This window comes from Melozone crissalis, unplaced genomic scaffold (genome assembly GCF_028551555.1).
Source record: "Melozone crissalis strain CALT ecotype California unplaced genomic scaffold, PUWL_Pcris_2 ptg000034l_1, whole genome shotgun sequence".
Lineage (NCBI taxonomy): Eukaryota > Metazoa > Chordata > Aves > Passeriformes > Passerellidae > Melozone > Melozone crissalis.
In genome coordinates, this window is record NW_026535812.1 from 9,111,490 (window position 1) to 9,124,345 (window position 12,856).

Consider the following 12,856-nt stretch of genomic DNA (forward strand, 5'->3'; position numbering starts at 1 on the left):
GCACTTGAGCTCTCTCTTGCTAAAGTTTACTATCTCATAGTGATAAGATTTTTGAAGGAAAAAAATGGACTCTTACTCGGCCTGTTAGACAAGAAACTTCATTTGCAAAAGATAATTTTGAATCTTAAAAATATTACATTTTGAGTGAAAAAAAATTGTCTTAATTTTTAAAATAAACTGTTTTCAATAGATGACTGGTAATAGGCTCACTTTTGTGAAGGAATAACTGAAATAATTAGCAATTTAAGAGATGTACATCAGAGCAGAGTTCTAGAACAGGATGCTTGCTTTTCTGAGCAAGACTGTCACTTTAGTCTGTTCTGTTGGAGTGTTCCTTAGACCCTTCCTTGCAATGCAGCCTTTTATGAAATGATGAGCAAAGCACAATTTATGTTTGCAATTCAAAGCAAAGATTTCCAGGTTTAGGAGGTTATTATGCAAGGGTGAGCCAGAAGAGGAACTTGACATGGTACCTTGGCATGGTTAGCATAGAAATAGTGGAAAAGATTCCTCTCTCCTTCTGAGGAAAAAATAAAGCTGTTGGGATAACTAACTGCAAAATGAAATGGGAGGCTGCTGTTCTGGAAGGGTTCAGTGCCTCTCTAACCAAGGAAAGTTATGAAACCTAGAGAAAATATTATTTGAACAGCTTTGGCTGTGTGTTAGAATTCTTTGAAGAACAGTTTGCCTAAAGGTATTAAATGAGTAGCTTTAATTTTTATATGTAGCTGTGTTTGCTTAAATTCTGTTTCTACTTTTTAGGCAGAGAGAAGTTCTCCAGCTTTATAAGGAGAAAAGAGATGTTCATCTCCTGAACTGTGCCAGGCAAAATAATAGTACAACATAAAAAATTTTTAAAAATTACTAAACTCTTGTTGTGTGAACTCTGAATTTGGCTTTTAAACATCTTATTCTGTGTTGCTATCAACAACAGTATAATTTTTCTGGCCTGCAGTAGCTGATTGGCTGGATCATGATTATTTTCATTACGTATCCTTCAGTGGCACCCTAAGAACATAAGTCTCTTCAAGCGATTACTGAATTTGCCCTTTAGCCTATTTAAGTTTGTTTTCTATTTGTCATTGCATTTTGCCTTTGATCTGAACATTAAAATATATGCACTTCCATTTAATTTTTAAAATATTTTAAATCTTTCCTCCGCTGCTGCTTGTTGCAGTAAGTTCCTGCTGTGAAGAGCTCCTGTGGTTTATTTGAGTTTGTGTCTCAGGGTGCTCTGCAGAACAGACTTTGATGTTGTTTGGTTCCTTCACTGCATCATTGCTGGCAGTTTGTTAACAGTGAGATTACAGCAGCTTGTTAGGGAAAAAGATGATCATGAAATATTTTTGCTTGGAGTTTTAGGAAGTTTTGTGTTCAGGGAAAGATGGAATGAATCTCATCCTAGAAGTGAAGGATGCTGGATTGATCCATTCCCAAAAGGACTGCAGATCTAGGATTAATGAAGCAAGGCTTCTTTCCATTGCTACTGAAGGATCTTATATGATTTAAACATTACTTTTTTCAACTCAAATTTCTGTTTATTAGGGATTTCAGAGAGTTAATGGAGGAAAAGTCAAAGAGTGTAAGACATCAGCACAGAATAATGCATGTCATAAATAAAAATTAATTTAGAATTGTCAAAAGCTGTGCAGATTATGTATACATCATTATTAGTTGCTTGATTTATGGTACTGCTTTTAATACGTTGTATCAATAAGTTTGAAAGCTTACTGGGTGAAGTGCATTTGTAGTTTATTATATACAAAACATTGTTTTTCAACTAATGGCTCATGGACTGTTGCAGAAGTTCATCTTTAGCCATTATGGCAACCATCCCTGATTTCCATAAGGATTTCAGTTATTCTGTTGATTTACCTTTTTAATCTTTTAGACAGATTGCATAATTTCATGACTCAACAGTAGAATACATTAGAAAGTTGCATCATTATTGCAGTCATTAGATATAGTAAATTATGCTTTTAAAAAAGACAAAGTGAATATCCTGGCATCATTAAGGACTCTGGAAAAACTTACACATCTCTTCATTGTGCTGTTGCTAGGAATTTGGGGATATTTATAAGCTCTTTTCTGGTATTTACCCAGTATTACTTAGCTCATGTTTATTGGTACAAGTGGGCTCACTGGATACTGGTTCTGAGACTGAAATCATAGGACTGATGGGAAGTCCCTGGGAATAAAGCAGCAAAGTTCTGTCACATACACAGCTTTCCTTCTCTCAGGTGGCTGCCCCAGTGTGTCCAACACTGGGGAAACATTCCAGCATCCTTAGTGGTTGGGGTTCCCATGTGCCGAGTGACATTGCCTTGTTCCTAGGGCTTGTTTGGAGGTTTCACAGTCAGTGGTCATAGGGATTCCTAGTGAAGGTGCACATGGAGGTGCTCTGATGTTGAAGAGGATCTTTTAAACTGCATAATCACAAAACACTTCCAGATAAATACCTGTGATGCAAATGTCACTGTACTGCATGCAGCCTGCTGAAGGGAGGTGGAGCAACTCTACCTCATGTGTCTGCTTTCATTTGTGTGTGGGACTCAGACTTCCAACTCCTGCATAAAGACACTTTCTGGGATATGGATTGTAATATCATGTTTAAAAATATCTTCTGCCAACAGTGATAGTTTACTACTAACCTCTTCTTTTGTTTCTCTTTTCAGATCTGTTTGGGCCCCTGTCTAGCTGATCCATGCTTCCAAACTGTCTCTTGTAACATTCTCAAGCGGCCAAAATGAAGTTGAAGCATAACATCAACCCTATTCTTTTACAGTTTATAAACTTCATAGTCCTGGTGTACTCCCTTGTAACATACATTCCATGGTACATCCTTTCAGGATCAAAGCAGGCTATAGCAAAAGCCAAGCAGGTTAAAGCCAGGCCTGTGAATAACAAGCCTGGGGGTGCATACAGATCTGTGAACAGTCTGCATTGCTTGGCTTCAGTTTTATATCCTGGGTGTGATACACTCGACAAAGTTTTTAAATATGCTAAAACGAAATATAAGGACAAAAAACTCTTGGGAACACGTGAAATTCTGAAAGAGGAAGATGAAATCCAGCCATCAGGAAAAGTTTTTAAAAAGGTAAGTCTTTTTGCAGTCTGTCTTCAAGAGTTTTTTTCCAAAGTATGTTTACTTTTTTATGCAGCACTTCTAGTCCAGTAAAGCAAAGCTGGGAAAAAATATATTTCTCTGCTTAGATTCAGTAGCTGTGAAAAGAAATTAAATTATCTAATTCCCAATCTTTCAATACTTGGCGTTTAAACCAAATTTAAACCTTTTTGCATCTTGAATAGATGTCCTATTTATGGTTTCAGTCAAAAAAAAACCACAAGTATGTTTTAGGCATTTGTTTTTAATATTCAGCTGGTGATGTAAGTGGTTTTAAAGGTTTCTTTTTTAAGTCAATTTAAAAAAGTCTCCCTTTGTGTTATTCTGAACTGTCATCAGATAAATATACAAAAATATGCCAGTCCTCAGATGTGCCTTTCCAGCAGCCTTAGTTGTGATTTAAGGATTTGCTGTTCTGTCCTGGGAATTCAGGACTTAAATGAATTTTTTGTTTGGAAAATGATTGCTCAGATTTGGTTGAGGAGTCTTTTTTTCTTTTGGTCTCCTTTAAGGTGAACCACTCTGCTAATCTGTAATCCTGATGTGTGTGGGAGATGTGATTTCAGTGTCTGACAGCAGCTCTGTTTCAAGGGACTGATTTTTATAGTGTATCATGTTCAAGCCTGTATTGTCATTTGCTGCTTTGTATTTGTTCAGACACATTGAAAAATGCACTTCTGCCTGAAGAAGGGCAGAATACTTCAACAGAACGTTCATATTTGTGCACCTCTGTGTGTTAAAGTTCTGCATTCCTGTATTAGAAGTTATTATATCCACAATAGATAATTTTTAGTTAAGATGAGTTTCTGTGCAGATGGAGAAAATTTCTCTTCATGCTGCTAGTTTGAATTCTGATAGAGGAGTATATTTAAAATCAAATTTGGTTAATAACAGAATATATAGCAAAGTTCAGTTCTGTTAAAATCTTTATACAAACTTTATTGTTAGTGAAACTTGCCCTTAGCTGTGGAGGTAGTTTTGCAGCATGAAGGAAATGTGCTTGATGCACATTTTGCTGCCTCATTACCCTATAAAGAAACAGAAAGTTCATGTTGTACAAAGAATGGTTTCTGAGCACAGATCAGAATTTTGGCCGCTCTGTTTTTTACATGAAAAACATGTGCCTTGTTTTTTAATCATAATTTTGAATGTAAGACTTAAGGATTTAGGAGTTTTAGCCTTTTCCATTATGCAAGCAGAGTGTTGCGAATATTGGAAATCTGAAAATCTGAAGGATGCTTGTGTTGATCCACTTAAATTACTTGTTTGTGAGTATTTAGGCTTAGAAATTACCCAAGTTAGGTAATTTTTTCTAAGCTTGACACAAGGGTTCATTGTGGTCAGTTACCATACTTAATCTCCTGTTACTTTGTTCCAAGTTGTGGCATTATCACACAAGACCATTTAGTTTTCTTTTTTTTTTTCCTGTTAGGGAATACATTGTTTCTTAAGGTCTCATGGCATGTGTTAGCAAGTGAGGAAAATCAGAACATTTCACAAGATACCTTGTTGATTCTAAATGTCAGGGTTCTCTTCTTTTGATTTCTTTCATTCCAGGAACCTTTTATTGCCTGGCTCCCTTTAGCACAAAGCCAACTTGCTGAGGTTTGGTGCAGTCCTTCAAAAAGGTGCACAACAAGTTTAATTCTTAGGTATAATACATGTTATTTCTATACTTTACAGTATTGTAGTATATCTTTATATTATATATATGTATATTTCAATAAAAGGGTAAAATATTCAGCTTTTGATTATTGGGAAAAGTAAGTGTCCTTGCACTTGCAGCTAAAATTATTTAGAGCTTCTTAACATCTTTAAGATCAGATACTCCATTGATTTCTTGTGAGAACAATGATATCTCAGATAACCTGTAATTTTTAAAATTTTTATGATAGTGTATTGTTGCAAAAATATTTGTTTCTGTGCAGATTCCAAAGTAGCAGAAATTCATGGATGTGAATAAAATACAATACTTGCTTATGCACTTATTGCATTTTATAGTAATTCATAAATGGTTAGTTATTCTATTTCCTTCTATATTGTGCTCTGCAATTTCCTTCTCCAATATCATGCATACCTAATATTCCTTTCATAAACCATGTATTTAAGTCAGTATAAAATAATGTTGAAAATACCTCTGAGATTAAGATGTAATTAATTGGAAAAGGGACTTAGTTTAACCACAGCTGAAATTTTATAATGCCCAAAAGATGAGCTTTGTTATTTTGTGTCATCTTAGTTGTAGGTTATATCATCAGGTGCTTGCTTTGATCTATGTTGGTATATGGATTTGGCTTTGTGTGTGTTCTTTAATTGCTTTATTTTTTGAGGGACATGTCTGTTTGTTTTGGGGGTTGTTTGTTTGTCTTGCTCAGCTTTATAAAGGGTTGGTAACCAAGAACAGAATTACTGGGAGCACAATAAATAGGACATAGTGGGGAGAAGAAAACACAGCTTTGTTGGGGAAGGTGATGCATCTAAAGCCTGAGAGACTTGGGTGCAACAGCGAGCACATGGGCAATTCTGTGAATTCAGAACTTTATTTATTATTGCTGATACTGAAACTTAAAGTGAAGCTTCAGGAAGGTTCTTGCCATGCCAAGAACCTTACCGTGTTGAAAACCATAGATTGCTATGTAAGTGGTATGTTAGGGTGGGGGTTTTCAGATATACTCAGCTGCAATCCACGTGCTCATGTGAGGAAGGCCAAAAGTGGGCATTTCAAATAACCTCCTTTGTATTATTTTTAATATACTTTTACAGGAAAATGTATTCAATTCATGATCACTGGTTTCTAAATCATAGTCAATGTTCTTTAAACCTTATAAGGTACTTTTAGGAAGACCTTCAAAGGTAACTGAGATCAGGTAGTTTAATGACTCTACATGAGCCTGCAGCTTTATCAAGGTTTTATTTCACCTTTATTACACAAAAAATTTTAATTAGTTTCTAAAATCCAGGTAAAAGAAATGCTAGCTGTGTGTTTATTCTCTGCTTCTCTGGATTTCCAAATACTAATGGAGTGGATAGTTGCTGGTGTTCTGTGTGCTGGTGTGACTGAGGCTGCAGTGGAAGGCTGCAGCACGAGAGGGCAGCGTTCTCCCATGGAATGCCGTGGTTCCAGGGAAAACCCAGCGCTGCAGTCCCTGCTGCCTGCTCTCTTTGGGGCTCTTCCATCTCTGCCCTAACTCTCCTTTTGGGCCCTTCTGCCAGCTCTTGGACAGCTATTTTATTTCCATTATTTACCAAGCAGAAGTAAGCTCTGAAAGTTAAGTTAAACGTGTGTGAATGTTTAAAGGGCTATGGTGCCTAATGCCAGTCTTACCTGTTGGCAGCAGAAGCAGAATCACAGAATTGTTAGGGTTGGAAGGGACCTCTGGAGATCCATCCAGTCCTGCCCAGGCAGGGTGACCCAGAGCAGGTGGTGCAGGAACGTGTCCAGGTGGGTTTGGGATGTCTCCAGAGGGAGACTCCACTCCTTCCCTGGGCAGCTGCTCCAGGGCTCTCCACCCTCAGTGTCAAGAAGTTCTTCCTCATGTTGAAGTGGAATTTGTTTTAGTTCATGGCTGTTGCTCCTTGTTCCATCATTGAGAACCCTTGAAAAGAGTCTGGCACCATGCTGTTGGCACCCCTTTGAGATATTTGTATGCATTGATGAGATCTCCTCAGTCTTCTCTTCTCCAGACTAACCAGCCCCAGCTCCTGCAGTCTCTCCTTGAAGGAGAGATCCTCCAGACCCCTCATGACTGTGGCATTCACTGCACTCTCTCCAGTAGCTCCTTGTCTTTCTTGCCTGTGCATTGGAAAATGTCAGCAAAAGTACTGAGGGCAGGGCCAAGAAGGGAAATGGGTTTGGAGACACATCCAACATGAGGAGTGTGAGATAAACTGTAACCTGCTCTGTGTCCTGCACAGGAAGCTGCTAGAGAAATGCAGGAGAAGGGGACTTCTATCCATATTACCAAACTGGCTCTCTGAACAGCTGTTATTCACTAATGTGTATGTAATATAAATGTAAGAGGGATGGAATAGAGAAGGAACACTGGGCATGGGGAAGGAGCACTGGAATTTGAATATATGGAAGGCAGTAGGAAAGTGAAGCTCAAAATTACTGCATTGAAAAAAGTCTTACCTGTTCTCACCTCAGTGTTCTTCAGAAATGTGTTTTTATATAAATAGCTACAGCCAATGGTGCTACACATCCTTAAAAAGGATTTTTCCTTTTTAAGAAAAGAAAGCACCAGTGAGTGATCTTTCACTACATATCAACAAGCTTAAGATGAATTATGTAGGAGAATAAAGGGAGAAAAAAGTAGAATCACAAGTATTATTTGGAGAGATTAGTTTTTGGCCAATTACTGATTTATGTTCCCCAGTTCAGTGAGAGTGGTGGAAATTACTAAAACCTCTTATGGATTGGCAAGCTTACCAGAAACAGTAACAAGAATCTGCTTGTATTTCTTGGCCTAATTATTTGTGAGCAGTTTTCCTGAGGCTGCACTGTAGGCAGAGTATAATGAGGGAAAGGGTATTGCCCAAGTCACTGCTATAAATTGTTTTCAGCTGATGAGCTTGTCAAGAACTTCCCCATCTGCCAAAAATACTGCCTTTGGGGAAAAAAAAATCCCAAATTGGAATTTAAATTCCAAATTACCAAAATTTGTATGGACAGGAAGAGGTGCAATATTTTTTTTTGGAATGAGAGTTTTCCACACCAGAAATATCCTGGGACTCCCAGGTTTTGGGTTTTGAAACAGCCTGTTTGCCACTGAAACAGAGCTTCTGGAAATAAACCAGGAAAAACTGAGCAGATATTTGTGTGAGAAATCTGTATTTTCTGGTAGAATTGCTATATATTGCTGTTATTGACAAATGTTGTTTGTTGGGCTTGTTAAATGATATTTTCCCACAAAGGCATTTATGAAATTCCAAGCAGCTGCACATGTACCTGTTTGTCCTACTAAATAAGTAGGTTAATGAGCAGTATGCAGTGAAGCTGTAGTAGGTAAAATGCATTGTTACAACTAATGTTAACTAGGAAACAGTTTGGAAAAATTTTAACAAAGGAAATCTACTAAATTTTATTTTTCTGTTAGAGTTTGAGAGAGATTTTAAAATATGTTTTATTAAAGAAACAGATGTGGAAATACAGACTCATTAGAAATGTAGTTGCATGTCAAAAATTGTTGATTTGACAGCTCAAAGTTTGAGATTTAGTTCCCATTGATGAATGAAATACGGAAAAAAGAATGAAGGAGCTTTTCTAGTTCTAGCTTTTCTAGCTTTTGTAGTGTTTGCTTGCATTTATTACTAATGCTTTGTAAAAAACATGTCTGAAATACTTGATTAATAAATTGTTTTTCAGAATTGTCAATGTGCTTATATAAATAGATGGGTGGGATATAATTTGAAGTATAGATTTTCAGTATAAAACTTCTTCATACTGTATCTACATATGAAAGTTTCTAGGTTGGTCTCAAAGAAATGTCCTATCAGTCAGTAAGGAAATAGTGCTGCAAGGTGCAAGTGCATACAAGGAACCTGTAAATTCAAATCCAGTTTTACTGTGCACCAGCTTTCCCATATGGAAAAGTGAGATTGCATAATATATTCTACATGACTTCTCAGAACTGAGGTTTGCCAGTCATTTCCTATGCTGTCTTCTGTCCTGCTTGTGTTCAACAGTAAAAAAGGGCAAAATTATTACTGCTCATCCCCTTGACATTTGTTTCAGAACAAAGGGAAAGGGATTTCACAATTTCTGACTCAAGGCTCGTGGAGATACTGCTTTTTGGATTCCAGTTTCCCTTTTCAAGTTTAGTTTGTTTGTTTTTTTTCTTTAATGAATATCTGAGTGTTGTATTTGTGTAGAATTGTAGCCCACATCTCCAAGAAAGCAAATATAGAGAATGTACTGTGCTAACTAGTGCTTCCCATCCTTTACATAAACCAAACTTATTTAAAAAGTAGAGGTATGTGGGCCAGGTAACCAACCAGTCTTTCAGAGGGCTCCTGAAGCTACAAAAGATGGTGGGAATTGTGTGCTTTCCCTTCTGTGAAAATAGAAACTGAGGTGGTAACGCGCATGGAGATATTGCGTTGTGATATGGTATTTATGTTGGAACTTCCACAGGCCCTGTAGCTTTTGGCAAGAAAAAATGTCATCTTTATCTTGAATAAACTGCAGTTACAATTCAAGCACATGTTACTCAAACATCCGTGGATTCTTCACTTGGGTGAAGATGTTGTAGGACATGTGTTAAGGATTTTCATTTTCTAAATTGATTTTATTGTTCTTATTAGGTCATCCTTGGCAAGTACACCTGGCTTTCTTATGAAGATGTATACATTAAAGCTGTTAATTTTGGAAATGGCTTAGCAGTCTTGGGTCAGCAGCCAAAGACCAACATTGCTATCTTCTGTGAGACCAGAGCTGAGTGGATGATTGCAGCCCAGGCCTGCTTTATGTGCAACTACCAGCGTGAGTACCTGTCTTCCCTGAAGGTTTTGTGGCTTTCAGCCTCACAGTCTGAAAATGAAACTCTTTCTTGCTTTGCTTTTTGTACTAAGAAAACTTTATCTAGATTTTATAGAGAGCATTAAAGTTTTCAAATTAAAAAAATACTGCATAATGTGGAAACTGTGCACTTTGTAGCCTTTTGCTTTGGTGACTAGAGAAACCTGTATCTGTTGGCAGATGTTAAGAATGGTTTTGGTAAGTATAGTTTGCTCAATGAATTTGTGAGAGGTTTATTTTCTTTTAATCTCAAATCAGTACAGATTCCCAAGTTCTGAAAAACTAACAAACAAAAATCACACATGAATTCATTGACTCAATTTCAGGAGTTGACGTCAAACCTTCATCTGTGCCTGCAATTTTTGTTTTATCTGGATATTTTGTCAGTTCTTCAATTTGGATTTTGGTTGGGCCTTTTTCTTTGGTCAGGAATGTACTGAATGCTGGTCTCAGTGTGCTGTAGCTGTTTAAATGTCTGTTTTATCATCCCTCCTTAATGTCCTTTACCTAACTAAGCCCAGCCTGGCTGGGTTCTGGGATGCTCTCAGGGGGACACATCTTGTCCCTCAGAGCATGCCAGAAACTGCTGTTCCTCACAGGCTTTGGCCTTTTCCCTCCTGTGCTACATTTACCCTTTCAATAAGATTTGGTTGTGCAATCTCCATCCTTGGAGAGCCATAAAACCCAGACTGGCCATGGCTCTGAGCACTCTGCTGCAATGGTGGTGTGTGATCTTTGCAGGTGCCTTCCCACCTAAACTGGTGGTGGTTTTGGTTGGTTCCTCGGTGGGTGAATGCTGCTGGCCTGCCAACCAGAGCAGAGAACTGCACAGACTCTTCTCACATAAGATGCCTGTGTGCTTTTAAACTACATGTCTCTGTGCCAGTTTCCTTTTATCACTTTTGGGATCTGTCACATTCCTAGTGGCTGTCCTGGGAATAAAATGCGAGGGTTTGTATCATTTTTTTTTTCCTTTGGATCTGAAGCACATTGACAAATCCCAGGGAGATTTGTAATTTGAGGGGAGAAATCTGAGCTAGGGGCTGGATGTTGTGAGTAGAATGGTATGTGAGTGTTTTTGGGTTGCTGGATTAGAGGTTTAAATCCCCTTGCTGCGACGTGCCTCGGCACACACTCTGACGTGGGGTTCAGCAGCTAAGCTCTGTCATCTTCTGTGAACTTGGCTGACTCGTGCTGGCAGATGAGGAGAGAGCTGTGCAGTGTCCACAGGCAGCGTGCAGGACAAATTGGGAGATTCAGATGATGTTGAAACAGTAATAGTGGCAAGACATTGCTAAATGGCTTGTGTTGGCGTTTTTCAGTGTGTTTCAAAATGTGAGATGCATTCAGTCTGATGGAGTGGGCCCAGAGCAGGTTCATCTGCCTTGTACATAGTGTTGGAGAGAATGCCTTTTGCACTACAGAATTAAAATGATGTTTGTTATGGATTACTTGCACAAACAAGTTATTTTATGGTTAGAAATACTTGCTTGATTTTAGATCTGTTTTTTTCTGAAGTTCTCTAAGTCTTATATTTGCAGGAGGTGGAGTGGGATTGCTAGATCAGAGATAGAAGAAGTAGTACTAGCATGAAAACAGATTTTCTTCCCGAGTACCTCTTCATGTGTGTGAACAGCTCTTCACCAGAGGAGGCAGATAAAACACAAAAATGCATAGCCAAATGGTGGAATAGAAGAAGTTAGGTTCCTTTTTCAATCATGCTTGAGCAGAAGTGGTTTTGTCAGAAGTGAATTTGGCTGAAGCCTTTAAAGGTGCATTTTGCTTTTTATTCTTGATGTATGGTGGGTGCTGAAGTACTCAGTTTAACATTCCAGTTACCTTGAAATAAATTGTTAAAGTTCTGTTTGTTTCTTTAGGGTAAAGTTTTGTCTTTTTCTACAAGCTGGCAAATTTAGTGCTGTTGGAGATTTTCTTTTTGTCAAACCTTTGGTCAGATAACAAAGACTTACTTGTACTGTTGCATGTATAAAGGTGAATAAAAAATAATCCCTTCTCAGTACATTTTCAAGAGAATGAGGAGAGGAAAAAAAACTATCAAAACTTTCAGATTTGCCTGAAAAACTTTCAGGTGCCAGTGTGGAGAAGGGAGGATTTCAGAGATGAGTCATGCTCAGTTTTGCTCTCTCCATGACATCAGTGCACCATCATATAAATGGTCTCTCTTTCCCTTTGGCTCTGTCATATAGCTATGAGTGTCTTAATGCACTTATTTGCAGATGAGTAATTAAGTACCCCGTGGTTATTCCCGAGATAATGCTCTGCCTTCTGGGCGGTGTTGTCAGCTCAGTTCTGCTCCTTGGCTCGGGGCAGCTGAATTTCTGCTACGTGTTTACATAACAGGGGTCACTGCAGCAAGGAGAGAGAGCTCGTGGGAACGAGGAGAGGCACTCTTCTGGACTTTGCTCCCACCAAATTAAAGAAAACACAGTGCATGTGCATTTGCCCTGCAACAGTTCTGAACTATGATGGGCTGTTTTAACAAGAAAAAAAATAAGTAGAGGTCAGCTATTTACTTTTCTGTGTAAGAAAACTGCTTTTGAGTTGTTTTGGGTTAGTAACTCCTTGGATTTAAAATACTAAAATAAAATACAACAAAACTTTATTTAATTTTAATTTTTAATCTTTGCAGTGATCACAGTCCTAATGTACAATGGGTTGTCTTATTTTCATAATTACATTCTTTAAATATTCAGCTATATACAGACCAAAAAGCAGAAAATATTCAGATACCTGATGTGACAAAACTCCCATCAAGAATACTATAATTATAGATTGTGTTGATTGATCTTAGAGCTTTTATGAGATGTCCCTGTTTAGTGTTATGCTTGGAAAATAGAATTTTTTGTTTTTTGAGCAATACTTCTCTTCACTTTTTGGCTGCCTTTTTTTTCCTTGGTCTATTCTGGTCTCTCGTCATTCAATTCCATTGAAAATTCCAGGAAATTTCATATTATCACCTTGAAAATAATATTTAATCATTTTGTAACATGCTCACTAATGAGCTGACCTTACAAACAGAAAACAAATTTTCTTTTAGTCAATTTTCTAAATATTTTCTTTCTTGCTATTCTGTATGATTCTCTTGATGTCAGTTCAAGGTCTAATGACTGTGATGATTAAACCTTTATTACATTATTTTGAATAGATGGCAGAACAAGCTAGTCACAGATTTATTTCTATGTGAGAATTCTCTG

General features: G+C 37.6%; 1 protein-coding gene across 4 annotated transcripts in view; it reads left to right on the forward strand.

Annotated features, from left to right (window-relative positions):
* The window catches only part of ACSL3 (acyl-CoA synthetase long chain family member 3), a 49,215-nt gene that overhangs the window by 17,383 nt on the left and 18,976 nt on the right, over nt 1-12,856 (forward strand). For all 4 annotated transcript variants that reach the window (XM_054282840.1, XM_054282839.1, XM_054282843.1 and 1 more), the window contains exons 3-4: nt 2,676-3,097; nt 9,428-9,605. In XM_054282840.1, the coding sequence (XP_054138815.1) occupies nt 2,747-3,097; nt 9,428-9,605 (529 nt within the window). In that variant the 5' untranslated portion in view covers nt 2,676-2,746. The remainder of the gene's footprint in view (nt 1-2,675; nt 3,098-9,427; nt 9,606-12,856) is intronic.